Here is a 20,006-nt window from a genome sequence, read left to right as displayed (position 1 = left end):
AAGTACACAAAGAATGTTCTTGATTAAAGCATACCAAGATTACTTTCTCATTGTCTGGATAGACATGAACAAAGAACAGCTAGCATTGGATAAAATAATTAGATAAGCCAGCTGCGGTAGATAATATCATTTGCAATGCACGATAATCTACAATACAAACAGTTCACTAACTAGGTCAGATTATTATACCATCCCTGAATGAAAAAAAAAAATACTGTAAAACAAAGCTGGAGTGTGTCCACGATTATGTAAAAGAGCCTAGAAACTGACATCCTGGTGGAGGATTGCATCAGATAAAGAGCTGGGAGGGGGCAGCCTCAGGCAATCAGAAACTAACAGGTGGAGCGTCCTGCCACTTAATAGCATGGGCATGACAGTACAGCTCCACAAAGAGACACCAACGTGTCACTTATCAATGAAAAGAAGCAAATATCTGGTTTAAACCACAGAAGATAATAGGAAATACAATATGTCTAAGGGCCAAAATATGTTCAGTGCCATCAAGCTACAATGCCAGAACTCTGAAAAGACTTGGAAGTCATGGCTTGTGCTTAATGTATATGTATTAGCAATAACCAAATGAGCTGTGTTGAACATACAGTACTTGATTTATTCATTTATCTGATTCCAAAATGTTTATTTTTTGTCATTTATTAATACAAATACGTTTATCAAAAGTTTCTTTGTGAATTGAAATGATAATGGAAAAATCAAATGGGTTGAAATGCACAATGTATAACAGCAAATACATTGCACACAGTTATACTTGACAAATCACAGATTCAATTCATTAATTTATATTAAATTCCTATATGCAGAAGTGCATGAATTATGCAATACTTAACAAGATGTATAAAATCTCACATTTTACATAGAATTTCAACTGTATATCACCATCAGTAATCTGGATGTGCAGTAGACTCCTGTGAGCTAGGTGTATACAAGCAGTATTCTCCAGATCAGAAGTCATAGCTTAAAAATGTCTCTTGACCATGTATACTACATATATACTTATTTTTTATATTCTGGCTAACCCAAAAGTAGTTCTGGAACTGGATCTCAGCTTATGAGAGTGAAATCTACGGCTGCTCATTAAGCAGAAGATGAAAAATGAGGAAACGGGTATATCCTTATCATATAAGGATATTGGCACGGCTTGGTGAGGATTGTACAGGAAGCTATGGTGGAGGGTATTGGCCTTCCCTTTCCCCACACCCATCCCTTCTGCTCAGTGTTGGGCCCAGCCTCACGAAGATGTGATAACACCTTCTTCAGGTAACCAAGAGCTTAAAACCAAGCGTGATGAGAGCTGGAGCTTAACTCGCAGGAAGACAGATAACCCAAAGAATGGAGCCTTCCAGCATTAGACCTGTTTTAATACTGAAACAGGTCAACACAAAAAAAAAAACAACTGATACGTCACTCCCAAAGCATTAAGATCTACCAAGGCACAGAATGTACATGGCACCATTCTTCTGATAAGGAGTTGGCTTGACATTCTGATCAGTGGATTGAGGGGGAAAAAGAACTGTGAACCCAATTAATCAACTGCAAAAACTAAACATTAGAACATTTAAACACAAAGTTAACTTGAGCAACTCTAAGCAGTACTCTCTACTGCATGTTCAAGAGAACTGTAAACAGTTTCTGGTCTTACTGAAAAACACCTAGCCACATAAATAAAGTGGACACAAACTGCCATCAGCAATGGCCTCTCCTTCCACCTGTTTTATAAATCAGCATACTGTTGACCTCTTGCTATGAGTCTAAATACTGATCATTCAAAGCAGACACTATGGTAGCTTCAACAGCTTTGTTGTGTAGTAAAGCCTTGGGCAGGGCAGATACGTCAGAGTGGAGTTCAGTTCAGGGTGTAATACGGACACTTGCAAAAGGTGAAACAACAAACATGGAGCCACCCATGTTGATCGTCATCAGGAACGTGTGTCATCATATCAAACAGATAAAGACTACAGTAGTTTACTTTGCTGTAGTTCATTTGTAGCTGTGCTATTTTGACACATGAATTCATTTGCAATACTGAGACTAACACACAGACTGTATGTACGTGTACCAACATTGTACAAAAAAGCTAGTAACACCAGAAAATTGCTTTATCTTGGAGAACTAATTACTTAGGTTTGATGCCCCAACATATTAGGTAACACGTCTTGTGTGAGGATGATCCTCCCTCTGGTTCACAGATTCACTGACAAACAAAATGAGTGTCAAGTTCAAAGTACATTAAATTTCCTTGTTTTGCCTCCGGAGAGCATGCAAAAGCAAATTAGTGCACGACTTTACAATGTATAACCAAGGAAACTGCTTAAGACAACATGCAGTTTGTAAGCATTATAAAAGCCAAATGGTCTGACCATGTTTTCAAAGTGAAAAAGGGGAAAAAAGTCAATATTGCAGACCTTCTTAGAACACTTACAGTTCGACCCTCGTCTGCTCCCATGGCAACAGATGCAGCTTTAGGAACATGAAGAACTCTACAAGTGACCTAACAATACGGTCTGCAGTTATATTCAAGCCAGACAGACAAAATGGACGTCTCTGAGGTATCAAATAAATAATTATGGCAAAACGCTTACTCAGAAATCATGGCACACAATTGATGATGCGTGTGATGTATGTGTACTCACTTCTGTGTACACACTCCTATGCGTTTTCTCCATGTATTCACTCCCATGGCTTGTGCCTGAGACTTTTAGTTTGGTCACTGTGGATTATTTATCAGTGAATGAAATCAGGAGTGAAATGTTTAGTTCAAACCCCCTGTACCTGTATGACGAATAAAGAGCAAAGCCACTGAGGATGAAGTCAGACAGCCAACTGAAGCAGGGTCCACACAGATTAGCCATCCGCACAAACTCACACCCATCTTTGTTGGTGATGCACACACATACAAATCCATTCAGACAAGCAACACACACACACACACACACACACACACACACACAGACTTAATGCTCAGTTCACAAGGAGTCTTGAGAGTCTGAGTCATTTTCCTGAAAGAGGTTATTGCTGGTCCGGGTCCTCTGTGCTGTGTGTGCCGCTGTGGGGTGGTCCATCTCTCTCAGTGGCACGTAAGAGTACTTCTGCTGCTCACGCCCTTTGCATTTTCTGCACACTTGAATCAGGTTTCCAACGAGACTGGTCAGCAGGAGAGCAGCCAAGGCACTGGTGATCACCATCCAGTTATGCCTACACAAACACAAACAGAGACAGGGAGAGAGACATTTTAACCTATGAACTTATCACTACATCCCAGAATCAACACAATAGCATAGCGGCTCTAAACAATTGCTCACTTGCATTTGAAAGGCAGGCTTGGCTAAACATGCGCATTTGCTTCACCATTGTTATTTAAAGGCACAGTGGGGATCTGTTGCAAAGTCTAGCCTCGTCAACAACTGTCTGGGAAATTTATGTCTTTTTCCATGGAAAAAAATCTATTTATTATGTGAACTTTCTAAAAACATGACATGGCATTCTGACTGAAGACTTGGCTGAAGAATGGCCTTTAGCACAGGGGCAGGTCCATGAGGATTCAGTATTAGGAGTCCTGTTGCAGTCTGTGTTCGGGTGACTAAGGCAGAGGTGTTGTTCATGCATGTGTGTCCACACTTACTCAGACAGATAAGGCCTTGGTGCGTTCATCTCCTCCTGATCTTTCCACTCTCTCCACATGTGGGTGGCCAGGCAGTGACCAGCTGAGAGGGAAAAGATAAACACCGCCAATCCTCAGCAGGGTCACACCTCCGACATGACACTCTCACACACACATCTCTCTCAGTTTGGATGTACAATGGAAGCAAAGGCAGGTTTAGGTTTTTTTTTTTTTTTTTGCTGACAGGGCAGAGTGTGCACATATTCTGAAAGGGGTTGGAAAAGCTGTGCAGCACACATGCATTAGCAAGGGTTAGTGAGGTCAATTAAGGACAGTCACGTGTTTGAGACACGCTCACACGAAGCTTTAAAAAAAATAAAAGGGGAGGGCAATGGTGCATGATGGAGGCTAATTTTAACTTCACACATGGAAGGACAAGTGCAGCAGGCAGACAGAGGCAGACGGCCAGGCCCAAGTTAGGACCCACGAGAGACCAGGCAGACTAGACACTCAGCAGACAGGACCGGGACAGACTAGCGCACAGTGCGCTTTGAGCAGGGGCGGAGTCACTGCAGGCTGGGTCACTGCAGGCTGGGTCACTGCCTCAGTGCGATTCAGTGCTGTGAGACCGCCACCTCACACCCACAGCACTGCACAAACATCCCTACATGTTGCTCATCTGCACACATGAAGGTGTGTGTGTGTGTGTGTGTGTGTGTGTGTGTGTGTGTGTGTGTGTGTGTGTGTGTGTGTGTGTGTGTGTGTGTGTGTGGAAGGCATCACTTGGAAGTTAAACACAGACAGCACAAGGGACCAAACCATGATAGTTTACATAGAACTGAATATATACCAAGGCATGGTCAAGGACAAAAAACGAAATAAGCTAAAAGAAAACAGCAAAAATGAATAAACAAAACAGCAAACCGAGATCTACTGAATGCTCACGTCTAAGATGACATACGGATGTGTACCTGCATGCAGGCTGCTGTTCCTCTGGCCATGAAACGTGGTATTGCAGCTGCCAGTGACCGGATCGCATGGGCAGAGGTCACCACACTGGCACGGCTGACCACAGCCCAGCCCATAGAAGCCCAGCGCACATTCTGGGAAGAGACAGCGTGTCAGCACGTGCTGCGACATGTGGCATTTTTTTGAACTACTTTTGGGTTAACCAGAATATTAAAATAGGACCATGTACACTACAGTTAAATATAGTTAAGAGACATTTTAAAGTTAAGACTAGCTATGACTTCTGATCTGGCGAATGCTGCTTGTATGCACCTTGTTCACAGGAGTCTCCTTGAAATCCAGCTGGACAGGTGCATCGCCCATGGATGGGGTCACAGGACCCTCCATTTACGCATGTGCATGACTGATTACAACCGTCACCATAGAAACCTGCTGAACACTCTAGAATGGGGGACACAGCAAGATATGTTTTTTCAGAAAGACTTCGTTTTTTGTAAAAAATACATGACAACAGCCTACACGTCAAGCCTGGGTGAAGTGTTTGTGGTTATAGCATTTTTCAATGCAGGGTATTAAGACTGCTGTTACTTTTTCAATTGAACTGTAAAACTACCTATCACAACTTTCAATAGGCAACATACATCTCAGGGAAAGGAAAGTCATATTTCCTTAATCCTTTAAGCTTGAAGCCATTTTTTATGTGTTTCGTATCCTTTATCATCATCTTAAATAATCCAGTTTCTGTGCAACTACAGAGTAGACTTTGGCTATGTTTACCTTGACTGCAATTGGCACCCATCCACCCTGCATCACAGACACAGCCATCTGTCCAGAGTGAGATGGAACAGAGAGAACAGTACTTCATGCACATTTCTAGCTAAAACACCATCCTTATTAAATTCAAGAAGCAGAAACTTTAATGTTATTTTATAGAATGATGATTTTAAAAATTACCGCAGTATTACTGTGTTTATCACAGTATTAGCAGCCTAGTCCCCCAAACAACAACATTACTCCTCAGAAAAATCTACTGTATTCTGTATCATATATCTAGAATTTTACCAAAATCATGATGCATCTGCATAAACAATAATAGTTACAAACATTTTAATTTTGGAAAAAAAAAATATATAAATTTGACCTTCTAACACTAGACTAGTTCATGTGCTGCATGGTGGACATGCCTCCTGTATATCACAGTGTTAACAATTCACTATTTAAAGCACTGAACACCTGATAAATAATTGGACAGGGAGAAGATTACAGCTCTTGAATGATGTCTTCATTAACATGACTTGTGAGTGAGTCTCTGCTTCAGACTACTTCAAGTGACAGGGTCAGAGGGGCAGCTCTATCCTTCATTAAACTAAATAACAATGAACAAAATAGATGCAGCTGACTCACTGCCCGATGTTATGCACACACAGACCCCTGTTCTCCACACAGGATACAGGTCCAGGACGTTCACACATGCACTCGGGAAAGTGGAGCACACAGACGTGATTACTCACCCGGGGTGCAGATACCGTGGGCCCCACAGGCCGGCGGCTGGCACGTCAGATTGGCACACGTGGGCTCGGCCCAGCCGGGCTGGCACACACACCGTCCGTCCACGCAGGCACCGTGCTGGCTGCAGTCGTCGGGTTGGCACTGGCGCTCGTGAACACACATGACGGTGGAGATAGCTCGTGGACACCGCCACATCTTCTCCGCACTGCACACACAGCAAGCAGCAGACCATTCATACTGCACATAACTGCAAACATCAAGGACACACACTGGTTTGATGACGCTTTCGAATTTGAAGGCTTTTTATTAAGTATTTAGATTGTTGCCTCAAACTCACTAGCCACAGTGAACACAGCATAGGATCAGGCATTAATTCTATGCAGTAGCGTGGATTCCACAAATATTCCTTCATGGTTTTGGTCCATTCTGACGTGACTACATCATGTTTTGCTGCAGATTTTTCTGTGGAACATGTGAATCTTTCATGATTCCACACACCAAAGCTCTCCTGGAATTAGATCTGGTGACTGGGCAGGCTGTTGCTGCACACAGTGAACTTAGTGTCATTGAATCTGAACCAATTTACTATGTTTTGTGCTTTGGGGCATGGCACATTATTATGATAGAATAGTCGTTATGAGGGGTAAATCGTGGCACTAAAAGGTTGTCTGTGGTCAGCAACAATACTTGTATAAGCTGTGGCAATCAAATGACACTTGATTACAATTCGGGAACCCAGTTTGTGCCAGAAAAACATTCATTTCACTATTACAACACAACCACCAGCCAGAACTATTGACACAAGGAATGTTGGTCCATGTATTTATACTGTTTATGCCAATTTTTGACCTTATCATCTGCAGCAGAAACCAACGTTAATCGAACAGGCAATGATTTCTGACATGCAACTGTCAGTGAGCCTGTATTCACTGTAGCTTTAGATTACTGCTGTTGACTGACAGAAGAGAAACCCGATGTGCTTTTATACCGATACTGCTCTGTTTTCAGTATTGTGCACATGCCTTCCTACCAAAACTGTGGTAGGAACATTTGACAACTACAAACCTTACTTCACAATGAAGAGGGACCAAAGAGCAGGCTTACAGAGGAGGAAAACAGAAGGGTACTGGCACGCCAAGCAAATAACGCAGCACAATCCAAGTATTAGGACATACTGAAACCAGACTGTGAAAACCACAACACAATGGGGTAGCCACTTAAAACCCATTACTGCCTATATGGAAAAAGGTAACCCCATCATCCAAACTGGCTAATCAACTCAACAGCATTTCTGTCCTCTTTGAATAACAAAAGACTAAAGCCACCCTTCACCCCACTCAAGGTCTGCTCCCTCTCCCTGCTCACATTTGAAAGAAGTGCATTTACATGTCATTCAAATGGGGGAGGAGATGGAATATCGCAAGCTGAAAAGTAGTGCGAGCCAGCTCGCCTCTGTCTTCACTTAAATTTCCAACTACCGTACTCCATTACATTACATGAAGCATCCACACGCATCTTAAACCTCTATGTTCCAAAGCAGGTCAATAAAATCTGCCTGACTATAGGCCAGTAGCCTTAACATCAGCGGTCCGTCACACAATTCCTCCTCGAGCAAAGTTTGCCTGTGGTCCAAACTTCTCAGCCGATCGATCAACCTGAAAACACCATGTCCTCAATCATCTGGACACTCCAGCCTCAGAAGCTTCAATAGAAGCAATGATGAGGCCTTCTACAGGAGTGAAGCAGTCCTGTGTGCCTGAAAGCGGCTTGAGTCTCAACACAGAAAAATAGTTGAACCGCTGATTTCCATAAGAACTGTCCCTTGCATCTGTCTCTACAAATGGCGCAGTGAGGAAGGTGAAGTCATTTAAATTCTACCCAAATCTCCAAATATCTCATATGAGAGATGAGCACAACAGTCCTCATCAGTAAATCCTTTTGTCACGTAGTTGTGGAAACTCACCAACTCTGAAGCAGCCCTGTCTCAGGTCTACAGATCCATTATCAAAAGCATCCTAGCCTCATTCATAACTGTGTGGTTCAGTCTGTTCCTGCGCAAAGGCCAGACTGCAGCGGATCAGGTGCACAACATTTGGCAGATGCTCTTACCCAGGGCAACTTAAATATTTATCAGTATGGCAACGTGTACACCTGGGGAATCAAACCAATGATCTTGGTGTTAGCTACTGTACCCTGTGAGCAGGAGAAAAGCTAACTGGTTAACAGCAGCTCAAGATGCATAAAAAAGCAACCTGGACCCCCCCACACACACCCAGGGAACTTCATGTTTTGCAAAAAACAGGTAGATGGCACCACTCCATCAAAACCAGAAGTAGACAGAAGACGAATAGTTTTTTCCACCAATGGCAATGACATGAACAGACCTTCCCTTAATGTGTGATCTCTGAATGTGTATTGTACTTTTCGCATAGTATTTAATGAATCATATCGTCTGCACATTGGGATTTGCACATTTGCTTGTTGTACATTATGCTGTTATTCATATGTACTGAAGTCCTTTGGTGAATAAATAGATTCAGATTTTTCTGGTCTTGAAGCCCAGCTGCCTCAGGGTTCAATGTGTTATATGTTCTGAGGCACCTTTAGGCTCAGTACCATTATGAAGCGTGGTTCATATATTGTAGCCTTCCTGTCACCTAAAAGCAGTCTGGACATTCCCCTCTGACCTCCCTCATTAACAAACAAAGCATTTCCTCCAGCTGAACTGCTAATTAATTTGTTTTTTGCATCACTCTGAGACTGGGATAAAATCCTGGGAGATCAGGAGTATCTAAATTCCAAAACCACTTTGTATGACAACAATGATAATGTCAGTTTTCCCCCATTCTGATGCTTGATGTGACCTGTCTGCATGATTTTTTTTTTGCATTGACTGATTGGATAAATACATGAATAATTAGGTTTAAAATGTTTCTAATAAGTGTCTGTTTTATAGGAAGTCTGCTTTGTACCGACTATGGTAAACACATTTGTTAATAGTCAAAAATAACACCAAGGGTTTACACACCAGTCATCTGAAGGGAAATTGGCCAGAGAACCATTAAGGACATAAGTGGAGGAGCCGCCTCCATCCAGATTAATGGCATTGATGACGCCTTGCTTCTTCAGAAACTCCGCCACCTCCCACAAGCTCATACTGCATGTGTGCAACACACACACACACACACACACACACACACACACACACACACACACACACACACCTTTGATTGGTTAATTTGTACAGCAGGTAACAATGGATACATAAGTTTGTACGACAACTCATTTACTCATGACAGTAATTGGAAGTGTCGTCTAAGGTAAATGAGTTCTTCAAATAACCTTTAGTTATGATAGGTGCTTGCCATTGGGAATATTTATGCCAAACATTGGACGCTTGTAACATTTGTTCTGTGCAATTCAACTGGACAATTACCAAGCAACAGACATGAGTCACTACTACTTGCTGATCTTTGAAAATACACAGTTTGCTTTTGCTTAGAAAAAATTAAAAAGGTACCGTAGGTCTGAGACTAAACCTACAAAAGAAATGATGGACCTAAAGCAATCATACTCTGGGTAGGTTTAGGATTCTGCTAGATTTTTGAGGTCCCTGCTTTGAAAATTCAGTGTCCATTCTCACCCCCTGTAATCTGTCTGTCCATCGACATGAAACAGAATCAGCCTGCCTTCTTTATCATAGCCCACTGACGTTCGGGCAGATGTCACATCAACAAACCTCTGGAATGATCCTGAAACATACCACAGGATCGACATTCTTCAGAACGATTGGTTAAGAAAGTGCTTGCACTAATTAGTTTGGACTTTATGTGACAGGGAGCACTAGTCAGTACTGCTGCAGGGATAGAGCTCTTGCCGGGCCAGGTGGGGCTTCCTACCTGTGTTCTGAGTCGTCTCGTTTTCAGCCTGCATGCTCTCCTTGATGTAAACTTCACCTTTCCTCAGAAGCCACACCACCCCACTGACCAGCTGCACAAAGGGGTTTACCTTATCCAGAACATCTTCCTCAGATAGATAACTACCACCACAGGAGGGGGAAAGAGAGACAGAGATCATAAGCGGGCAGGCAGAGCTGTGTCTGTAAGAGACGTTTTGTGTTATTGTGGTATCACAGAAGCATATAAACAACCCCATAAAATCAATCAAATGGCAAAACAGATTATGTGTCTTTTTTTCTAAACACAGTAACTATGGAAGATAACTGTCACAACTTTTGTCCTGGTGGGTACACACATGGGAGGAAAAAAACCTTTAACTCATAGTGGAAAATTCCACATAAACCCATAACTTCAAAATGAATGACAGACTGTGCCAATATAAGCACACAAAGTTCCTAACTTGTAATTATTATTTGTGAGTAGTGGACAATTACGCCATAGTTCTGTATTTGTAGCACTGCAATTTTGAGAAACAGATGTTTTGGGGCCTCTGAATTCCCAGGACTTTCATGGCTCAATTTTTATTTTCATCCTGAATCTGCTATGTTAATGTGAGTATCCTACATTTACCCTGACCAATCAGCTGATGCTGCAGCAGCCAATCACTGCTCGATCAGCTAAGGAAGAGGTGGATCCAAAACTTATTGAACAGAGCTGTAGTTTATTTATTCTTCATAATAAAAAGTGCCCTCCATACCTCTTTTTCAGGACTAGGCTTCCAGTAGTGGGAATATTTGTTAGCAACATTTGTATCGCATATAGGCTTCAAAAACAAAATATTTAGATTGCTTTCCTTTCAATGGTCATTTATTTATTTCTTTATTTCAAGACCTAAACAGTATGTAATTATGTAAAATATGTTACAAAATCCAACTACATTATTAAATCTATAAGTGGAATTTTCTAAGGCCAGGTCAAATAGCTCCCCCTAGTTTTTTTCCTTTGTATTAATCTAGAATGTGTTTCTCAAACATTACAATCAGGTTTGAAGAAAATCACAATAATTTCCTGCGTGTTTATAATAATTCCTCATTATTACTGTTGTGCATTGACAACTGTTCTAATTATTTAGAGAGAAAGTGAACTTTTTAATCTCAAGTGTACTTTTTATCTCAATCTGCCAATTTATTTTGCTGGAGCACTCAGATGATAACAGTTCTCATGAATTATTTGTGGTCACCTAATTTTACTGGTTGGAATTTCAGTTATTATCCATAAAATATAACTGCTACTTTTAAATGATATGCAAAGCTCTCATTCCCATTCTCTGATCACTCATCCTACTAGCTCAGACAGCAGTGCAGCACACTTACCCAAACACCAGTGTGCCATCCTCCCGAATGCCAAACTGGGCGTTCTGCACTCCTGGGCTGCTCTGCACCAGTCTGCCATCACTCACAATGTTCCCTAAGCACTGTCCTTTGTCCATGTTGAAAAAGCCACCGTTCTGAGCCACCACACACTTCCTCGTTCTAGCTGTGTTCTCCACCAGCTCTCTGTGAGATTTGGCACATCCACCAGAGCCCCCTGGTTCCAGGACAGACAGTGTTCTCAGAGGGTCATGAACCACTGTGATGTGGCCACTCACCCATTTAGTAGGCTTTGAATTGCTCAAGAGTTTGCTCAAGTCTGACACAAAGACCTTGGATTCCACCACTGGTGATGTGAAGTGGTTGCTGGCCGGACAGGCTTCATGTGTTAGTTTGCCATGAACGATGGTCTGACAGATATTATCATTCTTAGAGTCTCTGTACAGAGGGAGATATCATGCAAATATTAATACTGAGTCATAATGTGATTGCTATTCACTATTTTATTATTGCTTAACTAATCAAAATATTTTGGTTGCAGACTTGCACAATCACTAATAGCCCAGTTTTCAGTTCCGAGTGAGAGCTTTTTACATTTCTAAGATTGATTTATTGAGTTACCATTGTTAATGGTTTGTGTTTTATAGCAAGATCCATTAATAGCCATTGTGTGTTTGTCTACACTAGAAGAACAAAAATAGAGAACTCAACAGCAACGATGACAAAAAACTTTAAAAGCAATGAACTTTAGAACCTCATGGAATGAGATTATATATAAATTGTAGCAAAGTACACAAAGTGTTCATAGAAACAGGACAGAGAGAAGTCCTTCATCAGCTGTGCAAGCAAAGTGCACAAGATATATACTACATCATCCTTTATTAGTCTCACAGCGTATATATAATGGATTCTTATTGTTAACAAAGAAGTATTCTTGCACAAGGGCCAAATTTAAATATACTTAAACACGCACCCAAATTCCAATATGCAACACTAAAAGCTTTTATCTAGTGTTGTACAAGTCAACGTTTCTCTTTTAGAAGGCAATCTAGCCAGCTTAGCTAGCTAATAAAAAATAGTTTAAAAAGCACCTTACCGAATATTTATACTTTCCGTAAAACACATGGCAACCCATATCACGAAGAACAAAATATGTCCTAAACTTTTGATCAGTGTTGCCATATGACAAATACTTATCTGGCTATTCAACTAAATGAAAAATACAGCAGGGCAACATTCTCCAACTTCCTGGAAAGACTATCACGTGACGGGCATCAATTCGCCGACCTGTCACGCCACGTCACATAAAACATTCATTTTTATTTATTTTTTCTTAACTTATGTGGTAGTTAAATATATTTTATACAGTAACACATTGATACGAATGAGCAAAACTAGCGTTGTCGGCTTCACTGCGTTATTGAGACAAGCGGAACGCAAAACGTGGTGTATAGATTCAGGGGAGCGAGTCAGGCTGCACAAGGTCGCAGTGCAGGGTGCTCATGTCTTTGGCTCTGTCTACATATTAATATGGCACAAAGTATTAGTATAAAATATAGAATTTTAACTAGGAATTTATTTCTTAATAGGACCTTCCCATATATTGAATGTATACAAAGGCCAACAGAAATCAAATGCTTGGGAACGTCAACAAACTCATCCTTGAAACACGACGAAAAATATTGTATTGAACTTGTAAGGTAAGATATCCCAGCTAGTGCACACCGTTGTAGGGAAAAGTGAAAATGTATACAAACATTTGATGAAAAGGCCATCGTGTGTTTTACTGTTAGATCACGAGATTATGAAGGGTTCATGTGTTCACTGCTGCTTCCTGAGGCTGCTCGTCGTTCCTCCTTGGCACTGAGGGCTTTCAATGTGGAACTGGCACAGGCAGGTGTTCGTAATACATAATCGGTGCAGTCGTGCTGATGCACAACCTGCTCCAGACATGCAGCTGTAAAAGAGTGTGACAATGAAGATGGTGCTTTGAAAGGGTTCACATATTTGTGGAGAGTTCTGATCATTTCGAGTTATTTGCAGTGAACTGAAAGGGAAGAAATATGATCAGGTAACTCAGTGTTCCTGGCAATTTCTTACATTGTTTGTAAGTTTTGCATGCAAAAAAAATGTAAACCACTTTCTGATAGGTTGAGTTAAACTTTTTTGGATAGAAGAGAGAAAGCAGGATCATCCATCATTGTGTCTGTGCTGAAATATAATAACAAATGCACATGGCCTGAATTGCTGATATACATATACAGTGTTCATATTGTTGATTATTTTTATTCAGTCTATACTCATGTCCATGAGTCAGTCAGTTCTGAAAAGATGTGAAAAAAAACGGTCAGAACTCTTACATTTACAGAACACTTTTATTTTGTACTGTAAAATGTAAGCAAATTTAACACTGATAGATGACGCTATTATACATGTTTGGCTCTTTTGTCCCTGTGTATGTTTAGGGTGGAGTTGGGGGAATGGGGGTGATATTGTAAAAATGTGACACTTTTTTTGTACATCACATCTCAAGGTAACTTTCAGCACAAATAAAGAATTCATGTCATTTAATTATGAAGCAGTGCCCCAGGGTGTAGTGGGCACAGAAAAAACAAAATAAAACCCAAATTACGTGTTCTCTGTTAATAGTCTTTTACATATTGTGCACCATCTATTTTAGGTGAAGGACTCTGTGTCTCAGAAAACCATTGGTTTAATGCGCATGCAGTTTTGGAAGGCTGCAGTGGAGGACATCTACAGAGACGACCCTCCGGTTCAGCCTGTCTCTGTGGAGCTGTGGAAGGTCTGTGGTGATATCAGTGCAACTGAGCTCAAACTGTGAAAAAAACAAAAAACACACCATCATACACTGAACTTTATCTTCTTTACTAGTGAGCGTATATGATTTTCTATATATTTTGAATCCATACGTGAACACTTGAAATTAATGCATTTAGTGTATAGACTTTAATGTAAAGATAACAATGCTTATTTTATTTAAAAGGCAGTAAGGAGGCACACACTGTCAAGAAGATGGCTGCAGAGGATAGTAGCTGAAAGGGTAAATTCTGCCTTTGTGTGCTAACTGTGAGCTAAGCACTGCATCATCTTTAATCTTTAATGATCTTACCATGGTAATTCATGGTAGAAGTTTTTTCATAAAGTGACTTTTGCTTATGATAAATATATAGTGTTTTGTGTTTTTGGCAATCTCACGCCTAAATGAATTGATTTAATGAATTTGTTCTAAAATTGTTTACATCACCAATCACCAAGTCAGATTGTAGGTCGCCTTATGCTGGCCTATACTGTATTACACTTGCTGCCGAATGTTCTTGAATTATTGAGCTTTGTTGTGTAAAATATGAATCACACTACTGCAAGCCTCTGGAGCTGCAGGGAGCTATTACATTTTAGATATTTTGCAAAAAATAAGTTTTAATTAAATTCCCATCTGTCATTTAGAAGTGTTTTACAGCGCGTTGAGTTTTTCATTTTCATGTGGATGATAGCCTGTTGTGAGAGAAGCTAAGGGGGGCATTACAACCATCAAAATGCATGTCATGAAGCTGTTGTCTGCTTGGTTTTGAAGGAGAAGGACATGGACGATCGAGCTTACAGGAATCTTCAGGATTTGGAAACCTATGCAGAGAACACTCAGTCTTCTCTCCTCTATCTCCTATTGGAGACACTGGGTGAGCCTCCATTTTGAAATGACATAGCTGTTCCAAAGAGACTGAATGTTAGATATAGAGATATGCTTGCTAGTAGCAATTTCACTGAACAGTTCCATTTCCCATACAGCAAAACGAATTAATTAATTACTTCAGCAATTAAACATATTTTATTGAGCAAGGTGTATTAATTTAATTATTTCAATGTCCTTTTTCAATATTTTTATAATCATTTGATATTAGACATTCTGTGCATTACAAAGGAATTTGCTTTATAAATATAAATGTTTAATCTGTTGCAATAAAGCACACTAAAACACTTTTTGTAAGGTAGGTCATAGTTACTAGCAGACAGACCGATCTAAATATATATTTGAGTTGAAGACAGATCACATCTTTTTAAAATGTCATTGGAGACTTAATGTGCTGCTTTCAATTAATCAAATGTGCTTTAAATGTGTATTCATAAAGGAGTTAAGGATCTCAATGCAGACCATGCAGCCAGCCACATTGGTAAAGCGCAGGGGATTGCGACGTGCCTACGAGCCACACCGCACCACAGCCAGAAACACAAGGTCTACCTCCCCATGGACGTCTGCATGAAGGTGCGAGTGCCTGTCTGGAGCAGTATTTGACTCTCTGGCTCTAGGGACTATATGTTAGATGAATACCACTAATGTCTGTTGCTTTTATAAAACTTTAAGGTTTTATTGGATGGTGCCTCAAGTGTATTTAAGCTTGTGTTTGTATCTGCCAGCTGCAAATAGGGTTCTTATTGTCCTTTTCACCTGGCTGTACCATGTGTGTAAAGGTGTACTTTAAAAAGTCTCATCCTGAGGGTCAGTAACTCCAGTCATCCTGAGGGTCAGTAACTCCAGTCATAACTCCACGATGTCTTTCCAGCATGGTGTGTCCCAAGAGGACTTCATTCGTGGGAGCAGGGAGCAGAATGTCAGGGATGCTGTGTATGACATTGCCAGCCAAGCCCATGTTCATCTCCAGCACGTAAGCTCGTGTGCAGTCGGGTCAGGCTTCGTCTCAACACTCTGACAATCTCTCTAGTGCTCTCTCTGTGTTCAGTTTTATTTTGTATTCTTCACAACCTTTGAATTGTATTCTTAACCTTTGAATATTTGGGAGTAAAATATGGAGGAGTCCAATATGACATTTTTCCAATATGACAATATACATTTTTCAGTATTTCTTGAGCCTGCTGTGCATACTTAATTGGACTGCATAAATATAATCGCGTCAGATTAACTCCAGGTAATTAAGTGATTGGGGGGGGTGCATTTGCATAATGCATTTGTTATGAATAATAAAATTGGCATAATGTTGTCTTTAATGATAGACTCAATACTGTTGCTACATTAGTTAGTGATGTTGCATACATTTCTTAACCATTTTCTTTTTTTATACAGGCTAGATCATTCAGAAAAAAGGTTCCAACTGCTGCCATGCCAGCTTTCCTGAACACAGTAAGTGTTATAATCTCTCTCTCTCTCTCTCTCTTGTACAGAAACAATGTAGCCAGGTTTCTCCTCATACTTTAGCTGTTATCAACTGTTTAATCAAGCCTCCAAAACAAGTGTGAGTTCAGCAGAGTAAAACACTCACGCAAAGCAGCGTGCCAGTTTCCAGCCACCCGGCATACCTCACAACAAGTTTCACAAACAGCCAAGAACATTATTTTCTCTCCTTTTTATTGTTTGCGCTTGTCTCTAGAAACCTATTTATGTAAGCAGTCAATTTTAAAAGGCTCTTCACGTTCGTTCTAAGGCTTTTATGTATTTATTTTTAGTTCTCAGCTTTAAATAAGTGCTTGGAAAGGTTCTGACTTTCCTTTGTAACATGGGAAGAGACAGGACATTCAGGTCAGCTTCTGGTGATCTCCTAGAGTTCATTATGGAGCAGAAAGTCACTCATAAGTCATCAATTTCCAATTTGTGCCTTCTAAATGCCCTAATCACCAAAACTAAACTATTACACCTAAACAACACCACAATTCAAATCACCAAAAACTAATAATTTGGAATGATACCTTTTGTGATTGTGCATTGCAGGTTGCTATTGAGGATTATCTGGAGAGAGTAAGGAAGGTGGACTTTAATGTGTTCCATCAAAGCCTACAGAGAAGGAACCCACTTCTGCCCATTCGATTATATATTCAGTCTTGGAAGAAGGCGTATTGATCTTCACACACTTGTGCGGTATACTGGTACTAGTTTTCTCCTATTCTTCAGTTTTTTTGCATCAAGATGAAATCACTAGGTTCTGAATAACTTATCTGGGAATGATTAGAAAATTCCTAGAAAATCAACAAAAACATCTCAGATGGAAAAACATACTACATGTTATTGTACATAGAAAGAAAGGAGAATTTATTTGATACTGATGTGTGTACTTTTGGATTTTCAACAAAAATCACATTTTTGACTGTTTTAAGTGTAAAACATACGGTAAACTGAAGTATTGAAAGCATATGAGCACCTGATGGATAATGTGTCATTTGTATTCCACAATTCTTAATTCTTAAGAATAAATTCTTATTATTATTGATTTTTTGTTGACAAGCAAAAATTTGTATATTTTTGTTTTTGTCTCTGCATAATGTGGACAAAAATATCAGTTCTGTCCACTTTTTTGGTGAAAGGATGAATTCACTGCCAAGATTGACACACAATGCTCTCTATACAAGAAACTAGTCGCAGTGACATAAAGAATTTAAGAACCCAGTCTGTTTTTGTACTATTGATGAAAAGCTGTGTGAATAAAATTGTTCTGCTAATATTAGCAATTATTAGTAATTAGTGATATTTTCTTTTACAGTTCCTTCAGAGCCTCAATGCTACCATGGTGATCCACTGAAGTAACCATGGCAGCCAGCCTTACTCTGTCTTGGGTTATATTGAACATAGCAGTACTCTCTGTTGGAACATACAGAAACACTCTAATTCTATCACAATCTTACTTTGCAATTTGTTTACATGAAACAGTAAACATGCGCTCAAGACTTATGCTCTATCAGGTGAGCCTGTATGCCCCTGTATCTCATCACAGAGAACATATCCCATTTGGTTACCTGGAGGAACATGTTGGTATACGTTTTCCATGTGGTCTGTTCTATACTTATTATCAAAGTTGTCAGCTCAGAATTTTTGAGTTATTCAGCTCAAAAAGCAGTTTGAATAAGACCAAACAAGGACTATGGTGCACAGTGGGTCAGAATGAACCTGTGGGCAGGTTGTATGCAAAGGAATAGAGGCCAAAAATGGGCAGCACATGGCAGAACAGTAGTGGGGTATATAACAGGACCTATACAGTGCTACGCCCTCCATGGGCTTCTACATGGGGCAGTCATGGCCTGGCGGTTAGGGAACTGGTCTTGTGACCGGAGGGTCATGGGTTCGATTCCCAGGCAGGCCATGACTGAGGTGCCCTTGAGCAAGGCATCTAACCCCAACTGCTCCCCGGGCGCCGGGCTGCCCACCGCTCTGGGTACGTGTGATCCACAGCCCCCTAGTAATCACTAGTGTGTGTGTGTGTGTGTGTGTGTGTGTGTTCTCACTGCACAGATGGGTTAAATGCGGAGGACAAATTTCGATTGGGGTGTAAAAATCACAATTGACAAAAATATGGCACGGCACACATTTTACATGGAGGAGTCTCCACGGGCACCCAGGTCAGGAGTGCATGCTAACTCACCATCGCCCTGTCCAGAACCCATGGAGGTGTGGAGGAGGAGGGGCCATTAAGCTGGAGAGATTATCACAATTATCACAGTCAACGTTGCCTAGTTCCGACTCCAAAGACTGCTATAGGAGTGCAAGACGCTCTGAAAACCTACGTGAGCATAGTCTGCAGCCTTGAGAAAAGGCTCCAGAAAAGGTTGGTTCTGATTGGCTAAAGGATTGCTTGTGCAGAGGCTTTAAAACAGCAATGCCCCACTCAATCGTCATAATGTAATATTTAGGCTATATGAAAACGTATCTATATGTTGTGAATAATCTTTTATGTACAAACATTAATGTCATTGTGATTGCACACTCTTAAGGTATTTCTTAGGGTTACAGTCCAGAGACTGAAAATGTTGATTTTATTTTCTGTCAATTTTTCTCATTGATTTTATGAGGTGTTTGGGTGCACTGATATGCTGGAAGATCCATTTGTAACTAAGGTGCAAATTCCATAAAGAAGTTGAAAGGTTAGGGCCTGAATGTGCTGACCCCAAAACCCATCACAAGGACTTTATTAATGTTAAACAAAAATACATACAAATAATTGTATGTCTTATAAACAAACAGGTTCGATTGTAAACTACGAGTTTGTTTCATTGTTTATTTTACATATGGCCCAGTTGTTTATGTTGTGTCAATAATTCTCAACCTGACCTGTCCGACACATGGGGGCGACAAGGAGTCAAACTAAAATAATCACCCTGTAACTTAAAAAGTGCATGACAATATTTAGTTTTTTGTGATCTTTGGCATATTATGGTCAAGGGAGTGTTGGAGTATTTTTAGTAAGAAACGACCAACCGCCCGGGTTGCTATCAAAGTATGATTCCGTACATTTCACATGAAATCATGAATCCAAACGAGTTCTGTTGACATTCATCGCTGGTCATTATCACTAGCCTACTGCTGTTTCTATTTATCTTCACTTTGTCTGATATTGGGAATTGTGACACTGGGGAAAAAAGCTAAAGCAAAAATAACCTTCGCAGTTAAACTGCCGTTAGGTGTTGTCAATTGCATAACATAGCAAAATACGTCAATTAATTTAGTCATTTAGGCTTGAAGATAAACAAGACCACAGCTGCAGTGTCGGTTCAGCAGTTACATTACAATATGGGATATAACATAGAAACCTTCATGACAATCAAATCCCTCAATGTATTCGAGATGAGCACTCACATCTAAAAATATGTAAGGCTAATTATAACATAATTTTTCAGACCAAGACTTTA

The 20,006-nt window shown here is 40.3% G+C and overlaps 2 protein-coding genes across 4 annotated transcripts; one reads left to right on the top strand and one right to left on the bottom strand.

The window, feature by feature from the left end:
- Positions 1-520: 520 nt before the first annotated feature.
- On the bottom strand, positions 521-12,630 carry nagpa (N-acetylglucosamine-1-phosphodiester alpha-N-acetylglucosaminidase). Its single transcript, XM_076971546.1, has 11 exons — positions 12,460-12,630; positions 11,367-11,801; positions 9,994-10,133; positions 9,738-9,846; positions 9,123-9,251; positions 6,097-6,299; positions 5,363-5,410; positions 4,898-5,026; positions 4,588-4,719; positions 3,638-3,719; positions 521-3,210 (listed from the first exon to the last, which is right to left on the bottom strand). The coding sequence occupies exons 1-11, from the start codon at positions 12,543-12,545 to the stop codon at positions 2,982-2,984; spliced, it is 1,722 nt and encodes a 573-aa protein (XP_076827661.1). The 5' UTR covers positions 12,546-12,630; the 3' UTR covers positions 521-2,981.
- Positions 12,631-12,813: 183 nt separating this feature from the next.
- Positions 12,814-18,419, top strand: ndufaf6 (NADH:ubiquinone oxidoreductase complex assembly factor 6). 3 transcript variants are annotated; one of them, XM_076971548.1, is made up of 10 exons: positions 12,814-13,063; positions 13,157-13,256; positions 14,044-14,166; positions 14,368-14,424; positions 14,956-15,058; positions 15,509-15,642; positions 15,941-16,042; positions 16,459-16,515; positions 17,101-17,255; positions 17,867-18,419. In XM_076971548.1, exons 1-9 carry the CDS (start codon positions 12,894-12,896, stop codon positions 17,227-17,229), a joined length of 975 nt encoding a protein of 324 aa, XP_076827663.1. In that variant the 5' UTR covers positions 12,814-12,893; the 3' UTR covers positions 17,230-17,255; positions 17,867-18,419. The 3 variants fall into 3 exon arrangements, with proteins under 3 accessions (XP_076827663.1, XP_076827662.1, XP_076827664.1); XM_076971547.1 differs by lacking the exon at positions 17,867-18,419 and having other exon boundaries at positions 12,816-13,063; positions 17,101-17,834; XM_076971549.1 differs by lacking the exon at positions 17,867-18,419 and having other exon boundaries at positions 13,015-13,063; positions 13,157-13,896; positions 17,101-17,834.
- Positions 18,420-20,006: the final 1,587 nt, after the last annotated feature.

This window comes from Brachyhypopomus gauderio, chromosome 13, assembly GCF_052324685.1.
Source record: "Brachyhypopomus gauderio isolate BG-103 chromosome 13, BGAUD_0.2, whole genome shotgun sequence".
Taxonomy (NCBI): domain Eukaryota; kingdom Metazoa; phylum Chordata; class Actinopteri; order Gymnotiformes; family Hypopomidae; genus Brachyhypopomus; species Brachyhypopomus gauderio.
Note: the sequence above shows the minus strand (reverse complement) of the source record. Positions and strands in the feature narration are given on the sequence as shown.